The sequence below is a fragment of the Lemur catta genome, chromosome 5 (genome assembly GCF_020740605.2).
Source record: "Lemur catta isolate mLemCat1 chromosome 5, mLemCat1.pri, whole genome shotgun sequence".
NCBI classification, from domain to species: domain Eukaryota; kingdom Metazoa; phylum Chordata; class Mammalia; order Primates; family Lemuridae; genus Lemur; species Lemur catta.
Genome location: NC_059132.1, coordinates 45697564 through 45716432, shown reverse-complemented (window position 1 = coordinate 45716432; position 18869 = coordinate 45697564). Strand labels below are relative to the sequence as shown.

General features: G+C 39.6%; 1 protein-coding gene across 1 annotated transcript in view; it reads left to right on the top strand.

The window, feature by feature from the left end:
• The first annotated feature begins 319 nt into the window (after positions 1-319).
• The window catches only part of LOC123638222 (ankyrin repeat domain-containing protein 26-like), a 46311-nt gene continuing 27761 nt past the window's right edge, over positions 320-18869 (top strand). Inside the window, exons 1-7 of the mRNA XM_045551675.1 lie at positions 320-355; positions 4676-4796; positions 5089-5156; positions 7293-7386; positions 8049-8215; positions 10131-11087; positions 12684-12827. Coding sequence (XP_045407631.1) covers positions 5094-5156; positions 7293-7386; positions 8049-8215; positions 10131-11087; positions 12684-12827 — 1425 coding nt within the window. The 5' untranslated portion in view covers positions 320-355; positions 4676-4796; positions 5089-5093. The remainder of the gene's footprint in view (positions 356-4675; positions 4797-5088; positions 5157-7292; positions 7387-8048; positions 8216-10130; positions 11088-12683; positions 12828-18869) is intronic.

The window sequence follows — 18869 nt, the reverse complement described above, 5'->3', positions numbered from 1 at the left end:
GACTATCTCTGAGATTTTTCCATGCCTAAATACTGTTGTAAAGGCACCAGTTAACGTATGTGGTTTCAAATGTAACAACCATTTCCTGTAATTATTTTTCTTTTCTTGTATTCCTTCATATGGCCTACCTTTTGTTCTTTTAATCTGCATCAATTCTGAAATAATTTTTTGCTATTACTTTTATTTTATCTGAATAAAAGTGAATGGCAGTAGACTTGTGTAGGTATTTGAAATATACAGTCACACATGTTCTCATAAATGACTCTGTGAATGACATTTTACAGCTAAGATGTCCTTGTTAACGTGTGGACCGAAGGAAGAGGAAGCGTCGTCACCTTGGGATTGGGCTTCGGAGGTACTGTGTTTTGTTGTTGTTGTTGTTATGCTGTTACAACCTAAGCATTAAGTGAGGTTAAAAGCTGAAAAGCAGTGATCTAAGTTTTCATTCTCGCCTCTGCATATGCATATAAGGTGTTATTGTCTTATAATTTCCCGCTTGTTGTTAGGAAAACATTTCTGTGCTAAGTATATAGCAGCTGCCTAGTATAATTGTGCTCTTTTGCAGCATTCATTTAACAAGGCAGTGCACTGTACTGCAAAAACTAAGGCTTAGAAGTGACAAGGAATCAATTAGCGCTCTGAAGTATGTTGATCCAAACCTACCCAATTAGTGCAGTGGAACCCATAGCCCAGTGTAAGACTGTAGGGTACATCTGGATGTGGACAGGTCTAATGAGAGATACTCAGAGAGAAAGAGTTGAAGTATAATTATTTCCCAACATGCACTACAAAAGATAATGGCTGAAATGTGAAGACTTTAATATGTTTGGATTGTCAAGTAAAGATGTTCAAGGAACACTATGGGACAAGGAAAATTATGGGGAATAATCAATATGTAAGATTGTAATAACAAACCGGTTTAGTGATATTTTGATGAATATAATTCATTTTCAAAAATAGAATGAACAGAATATATTTGTGGCTGCCATGCTTTTGCAAGGGCAAGTATGACTTAATGACAATGGACAGTAAGGGCACAACTGTGGAAAGAAATGGGAAGGGTCTGACCCCTTAGATAGAAGCAGCTGTTGCACGGTGGTACCAGGACTGAGTGGATGTCAGATGACATGTTAGTATCCGATTATGTCACTTATTGTAGTAGGCGTGGCATCTGTAGGAACTGCCAGGGCTGTGTCAGTGTGGGTGGGCAGGGGAGGAGGAGGAGAAGGAGGAGAAGAGTCTAAAAGGATGAGACCTGTCATTCTTGACCCCCATGTCCCAAGGATCCCTTCTGGCATACTGTGTTGTCCTCTCACCTGTAGGCACTCTGCACAGACTGTGACAGCTGTGGGCTCACTCAGTTTCCCCAAGATTCACTGGTCCCCTCTGGCTGCTGCAGTCTGAGTAGGTTGTGCAGCACATTTGTGTGGGTTCCAGTGAAATGAGAAACTGAAGGGCTGAAGCTCCCTGGGCAGCACAGAGGCACACAATGGGTGCGAAAGTAGTATGGTGCCCACCACGTGGGCTGTGGTCTGTGGGGAGGGAGAATGACCTCCAGGGTGCCAGCAGCCTTGTGCTCTGTGCTCAAGAAGCTCCCAGTTCCCTGAGGGCAGCAGCGCTTGGGCTCCTGAGGACAGAGGGGCAGTCTGACAGTTTGGGGGGCCTGCAGACTGCCAGAGGTGTGAGGGGAGGAAAAACAAACCTCCCCACCTACCCTTTCCATGGGGCTCCCAGTTCCTCTGGGCTCTCTCTCTGCCAGAACATTCCTCCTTCCTGTTCTGCCCTGCAACTTCTTCCCGTAGGATCTGTGGTGGGTTCTGGCACTCTGTCCTTAGAATTACACCTGGGGTGTGCGTTAACATCTGAGACTTTCTGTTTTCCCTCATAGGATCCAGTGCCCGATATCTGTAGTTAGCCATTCTGCCTGTATTCCCCTCTGTGCTCTTTCTAGTGACCGTTTCTAAAGGTGTCTTTAAGACATGATATCATTACAAGGCGCACATTACTGTTTAGGATTCTGATTACCCATGTTTTTTTCTCCTAGGAGAAACTGATGGAATGTTTCTGTTTCCATTTTTCTCTTTTTGTATTTATAAGGTTACAGCATTCAGGTAGTGGTGTGTGACCATGTTTCACTACTTGAATGCCTCATTTTATAACAAAATTAAAGCCTACAAAAGTGGAGACAAAAAGTAACTGTCACGTAAATATTAGTATTATTGTGGATGTGCTTTGAATAGAAGTCTCTTTTTTAGATCTTATTGTTCTAAATTGCTTTTCTTTTCTTTCTTGATTTACATTCATAATTGAGTTGGAATGTTTCTTGTTTTTCTTTGTGTGTTCATCCATGTGCCCGAACCTTTTGAAATGGTTTTACACCCACCTAAATTTTCCTTGCAGAAAAGGTTTCTTCAGTGTCTGTCCCTTCATTCCCTCTCTGTCTCCATATTTAGTTACAGGTTTCTGTGTAGTAGCTTTGTGTGCCTTTCTTATCACAGAAACATGCTGAAGGAATGGTTTCCAGTGGAATATAGAACATCATCTCTGGGTGATTATTTTTTACTTTTAAAAATATCTCCCGCAAAGGGGACTCTTTATGGCATTCTCAGGAAGATTTATGAACTTTAGCATTCATAGCTGTTCCACTTGGCCTGTAGATGCATTCATCTCTAAACCTGAGGAATCCTGTACAGTTTACCTTTCAGCGGATTTCTTCTCCTTCTTATGAACATTGAGTCCTCCTTGATAATTGAAGATGTATCTGAAGATTTTTTTTTTTTTTGGAGACAGTCTTTCTGTGTTGCCCGGGCTAGAATGAGTGCTGTGGCGTCAGCCTAGCTCACAGCAACCCCAAACTCCTGGGCTTAAGCGATCCTACTGCCTCAGCCTCCCCAGTAGCTGGGACTACAGGCATGTGCCACCATGCCCGGCTAATTTTTTGTATATATATATTTTAGTTGGCCAGATAATTTCTTTCTATTTTTAGTAGAGATGGGGTCTCACTCTTGCTGAGGCTGGTCTCGAACTCCTGACCTCAAACAATCCACCCGCTTCGTCCTCCCAGAGTGCTAGGATTACAGGCCTGAGCCACCGCGCCCGGTCATATCTGAAGATTTTTAATCTTTAACTTGGGGAATCATAGCTTTATTTTCTTCAACTAGATACCATCTCCAATTTTTAACTAATAGCTTATCTGGTGTAAAGAGAAATTAGAACTATTCATATGTTGTTTACCAGGGCAGAAGAAAACCACATCAATTTCAACATGGGGTTTTACATTTCTTCGTATGTTATAGTAGCATTTAAACATGCCTCATAATTCTGTAATCACACAAATGGAGAAGGAGCTCTTTTACAGTTTAAAACTTTTAAGATTAATTTTTACAAAGGAATCCTCTTGAATTGGCATCTTGAATCGGTGTTTGAAAATTCAACAGTTTGATTCCTTTTAAAAATGCATATCCCGGCAATATTCCAGAAATGAACATTTGTGTATGTAAATAAAAGCACATTTTATGTCCTTGAAACACATATTGAGTTAGATAATTGAAAAATTATATACAGTATTTTTTTTTTACCACCTCTGGTTTTCATTTTTGGAATTTCAGAGTTTACATTATTGAATTCTACCACTTTAGTATATTTTTCAAATACTTACCTTCTTTACTCTGTGTAATTTTCTTAAGTAAGGTTACTCCTCCTCCCGATTTTTTTACATGTATCTGTCTTGTACATCACATCCCCTGGGTACCCAAGCTTGTTATAGTGTCACATGAAGCTGTCCTTGACTCTTGTCTGAGTCTTCCTGATCTTCATAATCTACTCTGCCATCTGGCTTCTTCACCCTAGTAAAGAGCCCTAATAAATAGCAGTGAAACTCTGAAGCAGGAACAGTCCTGCACCGCAGCCCTCCCTGCAGTCCCCAGTCCAGTCATTCACCAGGTTGTATATGTTCTAGCTGCTTACCATTTTTCATATCTTATTAGCCTAACTCACTCTCTGACTTACAATTTTGAAATACTCTTTTCTCGTTATCCCGGCTCCCGCCAGGTTCATTTATCTTTCCGTTGCTGCCTGGGTGACCTTTCTAAAATATATTTGTGAAGACCTAAGTCATCTCTTTATTCAGAGGATCCTCATTACTTGAAGGGGATAGTTCACATTCTGGGTCATACTCGTCTGCTGTGGTTGGGACTGATTCTCCCATTTCCACTCTCCATCCCGCTTCCTATAGCTGTGGTCATTTTACCACATTTCTTTGCTACTCCTAATTACCAAGTTGTGTTCTGCCTCATCCTTTTCATCAAGTTGCCCTGTGTAGAAAGCATTTATACTCTCCTTCTTCACTTTGTTTTTCAAAATCTGGTCCTATTTTTGCAGCATTTCCTCAGTTTACCAGGTAGAAGTGACGGTTCTCTTATTCATGCCCTTACTATCCTTTATTCAGTTCAATTATAGAAGTAATGAATTTTCTTTTTCTGTTTTTTTTTTTAATACATCTCAATCCTGTCTTGAATGTAGTGCAGAATCTGCCTTTGTTTATGTGCTCAGCTTTTCCCAGAGTATTGCCCATGATTTGATAGACACTATAAATACGTATTGTTTAACTGACTGGGTGGGTAAGTGTGTGAATAAATACAATGTGTTCTGAAGTTGGGATTTTTTTTTTTAATAGGAGGGAACAGCAAATCCATCAACTACAAAAGTGGAAAATGGTATCAGCATTATTGAAAATGCTCCTCAAGTGCGAAATGCTAATGGCAGTTTTACTGCTGTGTGCCATAGTAACAGAAGTGGTAAGTTAGTGACTATAGCTAAAAATTTTTCCACGCTTACATGCTGTTATGAAAACACCAATTAACGTATGTAGATCAAAATGCAACATCCATTTCGGTTAAATATTTTTCTTTTCTTGTTTTTCTTCTATTATCAACTTCTTCTCTCTGTATCTGCTTCAATCCTGAAATCAGTTTTTGCTAGTAATTTTATTTCCTTAAATGAAAATGAGTGGTGATAGATTCGTGTATGTATTTAAAATACACAGTAAAAAATGTTCTCATGAGTGTATCTGTGAATAACATTTTATAGATAAGATGTCCGCATTAGAACCTGGAGAAAATGAAGTTGTAGAAGTGCCTTTGGACTCGGCTTGTGAGGTACTGTCTGTTGTTGTGTTTTTAAAATATAAGCTTCGAGTGTTGTTAAATCTTAAAAAGCGATGATCTGACTTTTCACTCTCACCTCTCTCTCTATATATATATATAGAAGGAATTATTTTCTTACATTTTCACCTCATTATTAAGAAAGTAATTGTGTTGTAAGTATGTTAGGGCTGCATGATGCAATTCTGCCAGTTTATAGCATTCCTTTGTGCAGGCAGTATAATGCAACAAGTAAGGCTTAGAAGTGACAGGGAATCAATTTGGTCTCTGAAGTATGTTTATCTGTAACCTATAGAACAATTCCAGGTCACCCCATGGCCCGATGTAAGATTGTTTGGTACTTCTGGATGTGTGAGGGGCCTAATGACCCTCAGAGAGAAACAGTTTGGATGAGAATTTTTTGCAACATGAAACTTCAAATGATAATACTTGATACTTGAAGGTTTTAATGCATTTGGATATTCTAGTGTCGGTCTGCAAGGACCATTTCAGGAGAAGGAAATGTATGGGTAATAGTAAATATAGGAGTATCATAGTAACATTTTGGTTTAGTGATGTTCAGGTAAGTAGAATTCATTTTCAAGAATAGAATGCATTGAATATATTTGTGGCACCCATGCTTGAAATAATGACAATGTATGGTAAGGGCACAACTGTGGAAAGAGGTGGAAATGGCCTGACCTCTTAGAAGCAGTTGTTGCACAGTGGTACCAGCACTGAGTGGGAGTCAGAAGATAGATTAGTGTCTTGGTTGTATCACATACTGTCCCTGGAATAGTGGAAAAAATGATTCATCCTCTTGGACCTTTAGTGACCTCATTCTTAAAAGTCATACTAATATCTACCTTGTATGTATGGGTGATGAATAACTGTGATAAGAAATGTGAAAACAGTTTTTAACTGGAAAGTGTGTATACAAAAGTAAGGTCAAATGATCACACTGGTGTTCAGTGAGTTAATAAATATCGAGGGTGTTTTTTGTAAATCTGAAAGCAGTAGCATCCAGAAAAGAATGGGGAAGTTAGAATGGGCATGTGGCTTGTTAGTCTGGGGTATGTTAAGTTTCAGCAGACCATTACTGGAGATGTGCTATAGGAATATAGTGATTTGGCACTTGATAACCCTCCAGATAGGATTTTACATGTGTTGACCTTGAATAAATTCCTGTTACTGAGTACAGATTATGTGCTTAGTGCTTAGATGCTGAATGTACAAGATGAACTCTGTTACTGCAATGGTAGGAATAGAAAAGGTAGTAAGCAAAAAACATTTGATAGTCCTTATTAAGTGCTCCATATAAAGAAAACAGAGAAGGTTAGGTTAGACAATATTAAAGAGGTTCGTAGTTAGGGTGGAGCTGGGAGTGAGTGTGTAATTCTGTAGTCAGAGAAGATTTCTCTGAAGGTGACATTTAAATGGCCAACTTTCACATGGTTGAAGAAGGAACCAGCCATGTGAAAGTCTAGGAGGACAACATTGTGCACAGAAATCAGTGGATCACATTTCATCATTTTACCTGTAGGATCCTGGAATGACCAGGAAGCAGGAAGAGGGTAACCATCATCATCATCATTTTTATTGACATATTCCAAAGTTCATATCATGCCAAGTGTTCTGTTTTAACACTAAAATGTTTCTAGAATTAGAAATATTTTAAATGCTTAATGCCGAGTGTATTATAGCAAATGTGTTTTATATATATATATATATATATATATATGTATGTGTGTGTGTGTGTGTGTGTATATATATATATATATATTTTTTTTTTTTTAGTTGACTTTTTTGGTGGGGAATGCAAAGTCGAGTTAGGCATTTTGAAGTTAGTTCTTTGTTAAAATATTCACATGAGTTAATATTTTGTCCAGAAATCTGTTTGTTTTGGCATTCTGTGCTTGGATTACAGTCAATATCCCATATGAAGATGAGAGGTAAACTTTATCTAGAGAGCATAGATGAAGTATTCTATTGAAACGTTTTAATTTTCAATAGATATTTCTCCTTTTAGATCTGACTGGGTTTAAAATAGGAGATTCAGATTTTTTTTTTTAGAACATGATGGAAGTCTTGATGAAACTTCTTGGTTTTTTTTTTTTTATTGAAACTCATTATTGATATAAATTTTGACAGAGTGTCTCAAAGAGTCCTGTACAGAAGGATGTTGGTCCTTCATCTAGGGCTGTAGATCAAAAAGGAAGAAATACAGTAAATGGACAAATAGAAGGTAAGAACCATATTTGTAAAAAAAAAAAAAAAAAAAAAAAAAAAAAAAGTCATTTGGAGAACATTTGTTTAAAAACATGAGCCCTGATCTATTCTACCAGGCCAAAAAAAAAAAAAAAAAAAAAAAATCACCTATTAAGATACCTAGTAAGGAAAAGGAGAAGTGAAATGGTGACACATTGTAGATCTTCTCAGGTGCTAGCAACAGATGAAATTGAGAATGTCAGTGAAAGGAGCTGAATCGTTAGTTCCATTTCAAGATGGTCTAAGACCTGGGGGAAGTCAGGAAATAAGGAGGAGGCAAGGAGTCAAAGAGGGAATGAAGACTGAGGAAGGCAAAGAGTACAGGGAGTATGCGAAGGAAGGAGAAAAAGGAGGATGTAAAAGAAAGTGGTCAAATAAAATAATTCTTCAGAAAATGGAAGAACAGGGGATTAGAAAGGTGGGACGAATATAAAGTGAGCGTCCAGTGCCAAAACCTGACAGAGAAGTAGAGCAAAATTTTCCCATTCTACCTGTCCTCCTCCTGTTGTGAAGGCATTGATGGTTGAGGCCCATGATCCTGCAGAGCTCCTTTTTCCCTACCATAGAGCAATACAAGCAGATACGGTCAGCTATCCATGGGTGTAATTTAATGTCATGCAAAATGTTGTGACTTCATAGGTTCATACCATGAAAATTTGAGTTCTTCACCACACAGTGACAGAGCATCAAAAGTATATCTAAAAGAAGAATTACGGCAAGATACGCAAAAGTTTAAGAATGAGGTAGACATGTTACAAGTCGAATTACTGTCTGTGGAGAAAGAAAAAGGTCTGCTTGAAAAAGAGGTAGGGGTTCACTTACTGCTACTCTTTGTTTTTTCTCTTGATCAGTTCTTGATCCATTTTGATTTTCTACTTATGATATGAAAAGCTCATATGTAAAATAGGGTTTTCCATATATGTAATTGTGTGTAGAAATAGATTATTTCTGCTATGTACATGATTGGATTTCAGGAAAAGTTTCTCATAATCATTATTTCTTCATCAACCTAACTCCCTCTATCAGTCTCCCAGGTGGCATAAGGACTGGGAAACTACTAATAATTTAGCGGTATACCATGTGACCACCTGCACCAGGATAAGCATAAAGAAAATTGATAAAACTATCTATTAATAATGAGCTCTAGGGTCCCCCTCACCCCATTGACTGAAAGATGAATTGCATTCATGGAAAGAACACAATGGGAATACATTGGGAAGGACGCAGTGACTGAGAGGAGATACAACTGTGTCTAACCTTGAGAGTTGCAACAAATGTGGCCAGCCCAATGAATCTCTGAATGTGCTTTTATGTGTGCGAGTTGATCAGTTAAGTCAAACTTTTGGAGCTTATAATTCCATCATGACCACTTTAAATATTTTGGACAATAAATACACATACTTCCACATATTTATTTCAAAATCACCACTCTCAAATGTTTCTGTTGAATAGGAACTTTATATTATGTTGTTTAATGAAGTATGGTTAGATTTTTCACATATGATTTTATAAGTAGCATAAATGCTCAGCCAAAAATTTAGTATTTGACTCCAGAGTAGAAAGCTGAGTTCTCGACATTGAGTTTCAGTGGTAGACAAAAATCTGGAGACATTTCTTCTTTAAAAGTAAAAGTAGAAGAGGCCTCCCACCCCGCCCCTCTACGTCCAAGGCATTTTATTACTTTGACAAAGTCACACCTTTAATTTATCTGACAAATTTGGTGAATTTCTCTGATAATTTATGTGACTCAGCATGATGGCATTGCTTCGTCTCTTTTGGTGCCATAAAACGCTAGGTAATACCACTTTAGGAATACCACTTTTGGAGGAATCATTTCATCTTTCTTGGTTTTACTGCCATTATCAGTAGATAAGGGAGGTGAAGCAGGTAATTACTCATGCTGTACATTCTCCATCCATAAATTTTTATGTCTATTGAATATGGAATTTGGGGAGCATCTCATTTTTCAGAATTCTGCACTGGCAACTCAGCAGTTACACTCTGCCCCTTGTGTTGTGGCAAACTTGGTTGATATATTTCAGTGAACACCATCATTTTTTTTGAGATCCCAGGATCCGGATAAGCATAGAATGATAAAAGGCAGTGGGGAAAAGAATAAGCTGAGTGCAGAAGGGGAAAGCTTCCTTTGTCGTCATGAAGCCCCACAAGGTCACATTCTCTAAATCTGGCTATTTAGTGGAAAATCTAGGTGATAGCAAAAGAAGACTATACAAATGTTAGAAAAGTAGAGTATCTAGAGAATATTCCCAGGAAAAAGGAACGTAAAGTACTTTGGGAAATTTTATCTGTCCAAAGATAGGCAGACCTAAGGCTCTCACCATGGGGGTAGTATAAGGTTAGATATTAGAGTGCAAACCCAATTTTTAAATGTAGTCAAATTTATGAATCTTTCATTCTATGCCTTTGGGTTTGTTGTAATTCAGGGAAAGGTTTTTCCAGTTCTGAGATCCTTAAAAATCCGGTAGTGGTTTCTTTTTTACTTTCATGGATTAATTGTTTTCAAATAAATTTTTGATCCTGTGGGAATTTATGCTCTATAAGGTTGGAGGGTTTGCTCCAACTTCTTTTCCAGTTGTATATCCACTTACTGCAACCCTTTCATTGTATAAATGGACAGGTTATCTTTTAATTTCAGAGGAAATCATGATAGATAGGTCCTTGTATTGAGAGATAGCTAAAAGCTTCCTTGGTTTTCCATAGATTTCTCATAGCCAAGAAAGAGAAAAAGATCTGCTCCATAAGAATCGCATGTTGCAGGAGGAACTTGCCATGGTGAGAATGGAGAGAGACAAAATTAAAAGTCAGAATGAAGAAAATGAAAAGAAATATCCAAAGGACACGGAAATTACGAAAGAAAAGTATGATGACGTTTACATGACTCTATTGCGGAATTTGGAAACATTAAATAAAACTGTGTGTCAGTATGGTGAGAAGCTTTGTGTTCTCACAGCTGAGAATGCAATGCTAAAGTGTAAACTGGAGAGTGAAACACAAAACAAGGAAAGACTGGAAGAAGAACTTGCCTCTTGCCATTCCAGACTGACTGCCACTACACGTGATCTTGATGAAAGAGAGACATCAAGAAAACACCTAGAGCTTGCTTTCTACACAGCAAGAGATGAGTGGGATCACTTACAAGACAAAATGAATTTTTCCATGTCGAATCTAAAAGAAAACAATGAGATTCTTTCTGAAAAACTTTCTAAAGCAGAAAGTAAGATCGATAGCCTGGAAACGGAGCTCCATCACACAAGAGAGCTCCTCCGAGAAAAAACGTTGTTTTTAGAAGTTGTACAAAGAGACCTAAGGCAAACACAGTGCCAAACGGAAGAAATAGAACAAACGTATGGCAGTGACCAAAGCAAAGTGAATCCACACATGGGCGAGCAGGAATCTCTAGAGCAGAGATTCTGTGAACTACAAAGAGAAAATATGTTGCTTCGACAGCAACTACATGCTGCTCACAACAAAGCTGCCCAGAAAGACGAGACAGTAACCAATATCCAGGACCAGCTTCGGGATATTGTGAAACAAAGTCAAGCTGGCAGTGACAAGCAAAGTCTGCTTCTAGAAGGAAAACTTCAGGAGCTCACCAATGAATGTGATCGTTTAAAAGAAACAATGTGTCATTTGGAAAAAGAGTCTGCAGAAAGAACAGTAAGTACACAGAATGGTAAATGTTTTTCAAATCTCCTGAAAGAAAATTGCAAATAATATTTCATTATGGGTAAATGTTGAATCCAGCTGGATTCAAAAATATCTAGAATGATAAAAGTATTTGCTCTGTCAGCGTAGAAACATACCTTGTTTCCAGCAAATAGATGTGAGAGATGCTGTTCTTTGAGGAAAGACATCACGTCACCTTCGAAATTCTAAGAGGTTAAGCTACAAATTGTCAGTATAGACTAACATTAATAGTGCAGACTTACACTGTGTAAAATGCAATTTCAATGTCTTTATGTTGCCCCATTTTAACACCATGATGAAGCAGATACATGGAAATGTTTATACCTGAAATGAGTATTATGAAATTAAGATTCAGTGAAGTGGGTTACTCTGACCATTAAGTTTAGATTCCAGAGATGAACTGAAATGTACTGCTGTATCTTGTAATACTTTGACTTCAGTAGCTTTTTATATGTTTTAGTTGGCATAATTTTATTTTAATTCATGTCTGTTTGACTTATATCTGAAAATATTTCAATTTGAAATGATGTACTGTTTATGACCTATCAATTCTTCAACAGCAGTTTACTTTTATTAAATCATAAGATGGTAGTAACACTCAGCAGAAACCAATCAGGCGGGTGGGGAGAGGAGGGGACACGTAAATTCGCAACTAAAGGGTACAGTGCACGCTGTCTCGGTGATGGGCACACTTATAACTTCGACTCAAATTGCACAAAAGTAATTCCTGTAACCACAGCATTTGTACCCCCATAATACTCTGAAATTTTAAAAAAAATCATAATGTACTACTGAATTTTAGCAAAACCATAGTTGATTTACTCTTCTCAGTGTTATTTTTTATTTACTTTGTATATTTTTACACATAATTTGCTCATAATTGTCATTTCAAAGCTCAATCACTATGATTTGGAAATAACTTTGTCTAGTATAAAGATAACTATAGCTATCTGTGATTTGTGAGTTTGGCATTGGATCCCCATTTTCAGACTAATGAGGTGTGGCAGGATTCACATCTAGTGGGGATGGAGTGAGTAGGGGAGAGAGGTAGGAGCTGAAGTCAGGGAGTAGGGTGGAGGCCAGGTATGCTAGGACCTTGAAGGCTGTTGGAATTTTGCTTTTACTCTGACAAAGGAATCTATGGGAAGGATTTGAGCAGGCAATTGAATATGTGAGGAACTCTGAGGTTGATTTAAGCTTCTGATAAAAAAGAAGGAAAGCATTTTACAATGTAGAATCTCCTACCCCCATCGGTCCCTCCCACATACCCATTTCTTTTTGAGACTTCATTAGATCGTGGAACATTGCAAATTCCTCAGGGGACAAGTGACTAGTGGGCTGAATCTGTTGATTAAGTAACAGGATAGCAATTTGGCAGGAAGCTGACACTTTCTGTGATCTCAACTGAATTCAGTCATAAACAGGAATGTGTACACATGAGGAAAAGAAGGTGAATCAATATATGTGGTGATATTTTTCAAAGTATGTATGTTAGAGTTAGATATTCTTAACGTGATTTAATAATAAGGTGATTTATAAAATGAGGTAACAAAAACATCTTATCAGGTACTTGTGAGACATCTACAAGAACTGGCTACTACCTTGAAAAAACAACCAAGGCCAGAGGCTTTTGTAGAGGTTTCACCATGTCACGTTAATTTAGAAGATGGGACAGGTTCAAAGAAGAAAATAGATCAAATCAAAAGTCAAGTATGTATGAAATGTAACATGTCAACAGTTCATCTATAGCTGGTTAAGTAACATAAAGTGTTTATGATAGTGATTTCAGTGTGTAGCTTTCATTTGTATTTTTATTATAATTGATTTTATTACAGTTATATATCTTTACATGCATTTATTTTCTAAACTCTGTCATTCAGCCATTTTTTTCTTCTAATTGCATATGGTTTTTCTTATAACATCTTTAGGAAAATTCAGAATTAAACATCATTCCTCACAGAAGTTGAGAGTCTTTTTTGTTGTTGTTGTTCAACTGTGATCTTTAGTGAGTTCACTATTGCTATGGTGAGGGAAGCCTGATTAACCAAGAGGATAATGTTTCATGGAACGTTCCATAATATTTTCTGATTTCCCATTTTCAGTTTTGAGAATGGACACAGGATCTGTGTATATGTTTTTCATGGATTTCGGGGTAACTTGGTTTTTTTTGTATTGCTTGTTTTTTGAGACAGAGTCTCAGTCACCCTGGGTAGGGTGCTGTGCATCAGCATAGCTCACAGCAACCTCAAACTCCTGGGCTCCAGCGATCCTCCTGCCTCAGCCTCCTGTGTAGCTGGGACTACAGGCACTTGCCACAATGCCCGGCTATTTTTTTTTTCTTTCCTCTTTTTTTTTTTTTTTTTTTTTGAGACAGAGTCTCACTCTGTTGCCCGGGCTAGAGGGAGTGCCGTGGCATCATCCTAGCTCACAGCAACCTCAAACTCCTGGACTCAAGCAATCCTCCTGCCTCAGCTTCCTGAGTAGCTGGGACTACAGGCATGCGCCACTATGCCCGGGTAATTTTTTCTATATGTATTTTTAGCTGTCCATATAATTTCTCTCTATTTTCAGTAGAGACGGGGTCTCGCTCTTGCTCAGGCTGGTCTCGAACTCCTGAGCTCAAACAATCCGCCCGCCTCGGCCTCCCAGAGGGCTAGGATTACAGGCGTGAGCCACCGCGCCCGGCTGCGGCTAATTTTTTGTTTCTATTTTTAGTTGCCCAGCTCAGTTTTTCTATTTTCAGTAGAGACGGGGTCTTGCTCTTGCTCAGGCCGGTCTAGAACTCCTGAACCCAAGTAATCCTCCCGCCTCAGCCTCCCAGATTACTAGGATTAGAGGCATGAGCCACCGCACCCGGCCTATTTCAGGATAACTTGTATGAAAAGGCTATCTTTAGTGTTCTCCAAAATGCAAATATTTAGGCTGATTTACAAACTGTTTCAAAACGCAGACATTTCCTTCACCTTCCTTTCATTTACATGGTTTGTAAAAGCACAGAAGAAAAAAAGAATGAAATTAGGTCTTTCCCAGCAACATGGATAGAACTGGAGGCTATTCTCTTCAATGAAATTAAAGAAAAATACCACATGTTCTCACTTGTAAGTGGGAACTATATCATGTGTACACGTAAACATAGAAAGTGGAATAACAGACATTTGTAGATTCAGAAGGGATTGAGGGGAGTCAGGGGTGAAATGTTATTTAATGGGTACAATAAACACCATTCAGGTGATGATTACATTAAAAGCCCAAACTTCATTCATATCTACACAGTATATCAATATCACAGAACTACACATGTATGCCCTAAATATATAAAAAGAAAAACATTGTTAAAAAGCATAGAAATATTAAGATCATATATAGTATGCACATGTAAAATAGAGAATTAAGGAAATATTGGGATATAATACACGTACCATACAGTTCACTCATTTAAAGAATAAAAGTCACTGTCTCTCAGTATCCCCACAGAGCTGTGTAACCATGACCACAGTCCATTTTAGAATATTTTCATCACCCTAAAAAGAGACTCCATAGCCCTTAGCCACTCACCCATGTCCCTCCACCTTCTGCTTCCTAGGCAACCATCTTCTAATTTTTGTCTCTGCCAACTTGTTTGTTGTGGACATTTAATAAACATAGAGTCATAGAATGTGTCATACTTCATGACTGGCTTCTTTCCCATAGCCTCATGTTTCAGGGGTCGTGTGTGTTGTAGCACATATCAATACTTCCTTTCTATTTTAGTTGAGTACTATTTGCTTGTATGGTATACCAGTTACCCACTCATCGGTTGCTGGACATTTATGTCGCTTCTGCTTTGGGGCTGTTTTGAATAATGCAGCTATGAAGATTCATTTCCTAGTTACTATGTGGACATATGTTGTCATTTCCCTGCCACAGGATTTTATCCTCAGAGTTCTTTGGGCTGGAGTCACCATCTCTCTGCCTCACTCATGCAATCCTTTCTGCCTTTTCAGTTTCTGTTCATCTAGCCTCATTTACTCAGACCCAGCACACAATTTCCCCTTCTCTGTGAAGCTTTCCCTTGCTGACTTTACACCAGCACTTGTGGTATAGTCTGTGCAGAACAATCTAGCTCTTAATTTTACATTGCTTTTACTTTTTCTCAGAGTCCCCTGGCCACTCCCTAACTTAGATTCAGGGCTTGGGAGAGTCAAGGTGCTTTCTCCTGGTGTGGACGGTATGATTCCCCAGCGGGAATGTGGACCTCAGAAAGAAACTCATCCTCACCTGCATCGTGGATCCACTCCCCGTGTTCAGCCACTCCTGGCCCTGTGAGCTGCTTATCTTTCTTGTCCTTCCCAGAATTTGGAGTATTTTTTTTGCTTTTCTATTGAACTCTCATGTTGCCTCTTGGATAATATACTCAGGATGTGGTTGCCTACATGCTCTTTTGGTTCATCTAGGTGGATAACGTGTGCTGGTAATGCTTCTGGTCAGCCATTTTGAAAACAATTGGATCAGTTCTTAATGTCTTAACTGCTGATTCATATTCCGTTGTTTAGACACACAGGCATTTTATGTATCCATTCATCACTTGATGGCCCTTTGGGTTGTTTCCATGTTTTGGCTATTATGATATTAGTAATGCTGCTAGGAACTTTCATGTTCAATGTTTGTGTTTACGTATCTTTGCAATTCTCTTGGTTGTATACTCCTGAGTTGAATTGCTGGATCATAGGAAATTAGATACAGCATAGAGATTAATGATCTCCGCTTAATCTTTTGAGGAGCTACCAATCTGTTTTCCAAAGTGGCTGTACCATTTTCCATTCCCATCAGCATTGTATGAGGGCTCTACTTTCTCCACCTCCTTGCCAACACATATTTTCTATCTCTTTGCCCGAAAAATTTCCATCCTAGTGTGTGAAGTGATACCTCATTGTGATTTTGATTAGCATTTCCCTAATGAGTACTGACTTTAAGCATCTTTGGATGTGCTTATTAGGCATGTGTATATCTTCTTAGGAGAAATGTCTACTCTTTTCCCACTTTTAAATTGGTTTGTCTTTTTATTTCTGAATTATAAATGTTCTTTGTATATCCTGGATACAAGGCCTTTATCAATACATGATTTTCACATATTTTCTCTCACTCTGTGGCTCGGTTTTTCACTTTCACAGAAGTTTTAAATTTTTATACAGTTGAGTGAATCTATTTCTTCTTTTGGTGTTCTGTCTTAGAAATCACTGCCAAATACAGTCACAAAGATTGATGCCTCTGTGTTTTAAGAGTTTTATGGTTTTAGCTCTTCCATTTAGCTCTCCTATTTGGAGTTAATTTTTAGACATGGAAATTGGAGGGAGTCTGCCTTTAGTCTTTTGCATGTGGATGTAGAGCTTTCCCTGCACCAGTTGTTGAAAAGATGATTCTTTTCCCATTTGTGTGGTTTGTTAACCTTCTTGAAAATCAATTGGTCATAAAGGCAAGGGTTTAATTTTGAACTAACCGTTCAGATGGTTGCTCTGTGTCTGTTCTTATGTCAGTACCCAGTCAAATTTCATGAGAAATTTTTTGCAATCTGTTGCATATTACCAGTTGTCTTATGTAATAGTAAAAAGTCAATGTATTGAATGTCTTCATTTTTTGCTTTTTGAAGGAGCTTATGGCTAGCTTATGCCTTGCTGACTCCACAACTTGAGTGGAAATCAGGCTTACAAAGACAGAGTCCATTCTTTCAATTTTCTCTACTCAAACCTTTAATCTGTCACCCAGAGCCTCCCTCTTCACTCCCATTTCCATAAGTTCTTGGTCATGGGCTGTGCTGACTGAGTCTGCTATTTATTGTATTGTGTTTTATCAACTCATTATAATTCAGAGAATCATCTGTAGATTTTTATATCTAAGAAAGAAGATTAGGTCTGAGCTGTCAGCTTTTCTCATTGGAAATTAAGTTCATCCATCATCTTTCAGTTCACAGTAGCCCCTCTTTCCACCTGGTACCTGGTTCTTTAGTATAACACTGGCACTGATCCTATTCTTAGCACATGTACCCCAGAGGTGTAGATGGGTGCCAGTGGTGTCAGTGGTGGCTGGGTGCGTTGGTGCCTGGGCCTCCAGGTAGTGTGGCCCAGCAGCTGTGATGACAGTGGCAGGTTGGTCCTCACGCTCCCAGGTGGCACATGTGGCACCGTTTGTGACAGTAGCAATGGTGGGCCAGTCCTGAGCCCCTGGGTGGCACATTTGTGTGTGCACTGATGGTGGTGGGCAGGTCAGGGGAAGGTCAGGTGAAAGAGCTGTCAGCATTGCCCAGTTGGGAAGGCCTATCTTCCAGACCCCAGATTGTGGGGGTGGGGGTGGGCAGTAGCACTGTCCTCAGGCCCCCGAAGGTGCACCGGCCTGGGAAGGGCGGGCTGATCCTCAGGAACCTGGGTTGTGCATGTGGGCACTGGTGATGGCAGCAGCTAAAACAGGCAGGCTGGCCTTGTCTTCAGGTTCTCATGTGGTGCATGCAGGTACAAGCCGCAGCATGTCAGGTAGGCTTGTCCACAGGATTTGGTGTGGTACATATGAGCAGGCCAGTCCTCACGTCACCTGAAGGTGTGCACAGGTGCATGGTGGCCCTGCCGTGGAGGGGGTGGGGTTACCGTCATAGGCAGTGACCACAGTCAGGTGGCCCCCAGGCTTTGGGGAGCATGCACCTAGGTTCCCTTTGTCCTTGGGCAGATTCTCTCGTGGGCCAGACCACCTATTCCTAGAGATAGAGGGTGCTATGTGAGCTAGAGTTTTGGGGACCCAGCCACGCCTCTTGGTCCAGGTGGTGCACGATGCTATAACCCTCTAGGAGAATGTAAGGAGCTGTCAGCGGGGCTCCAGGCATGTGCACATGCAGGGGCTGCAGGACCACAGGGTAGGTGGAGCTTAGCCTGGTGGGGCCTGGGTGCTTACAGTGCAATATCCTGCAGCAGCTGGGTCTCAGGGTTGAGTGCGACTCAGCGTGAATTGCCTCTTGGGCACAGCCCGGTTGTGTGGGCTCCAGGCAGCTCCCTTTGTTAGATTCAGCACCTGCAAGGGCTGAGGGCTCTCCGTGGCTAGGATTGCAGGTGCCCTTGGGGGATTGTGCATCGCTGGGGATAGGGGAGTCTGTCCTGGCTCTGAGCTGATCCTGCCAGCCTGGCTGCTTCGCTTCCTTTTCATTCCTTGTTTAGGAGGGTCCCTGCTGAATTCCAGTGTTGTCTCTTAGAGGAGTTCTTCAAGGCATCTAATCTACTTGTTCTGTGGTCCCTCTCTGTGGAGTAGTCAAGTGCTAGGTGCCTCCATCAGCCATCTTGATGACATCTCTATCTACGGGATGAGTATGAAAGAAGGTATGGAAACGTTTTTAAGCCAGGACAATCTACCCCCTGGCTGCATTCTTTTTACATTTCTCCCACTTCAAAAACACACCACTTCCTACTCACTACACCCAGAAGTGTCATTGATTGTGGCTTTACACACAGGCTGGAAGCTCAAGACCTGCCATTCCAGATGGATGTACTCAATGTATATCATTTTTGCACTATTGTAAAGTTACAAAATTATAATTTTAACCATCCTAACTCAGGGACCATCTACATATCGTAAATTGAAACGTGGACAGGCTGAAAATGGGAAACTAATATTTGAACCCAAGAAGTCCTGGATCCTTGCTATTTAATTTTCTTTAGCTTATCTCTCATGTTGATTTTACTTTAGCTGCTGTGTAGCAGCAGTGCGCTTTCTTCCAGGTTTCAGTATCATTTCTTC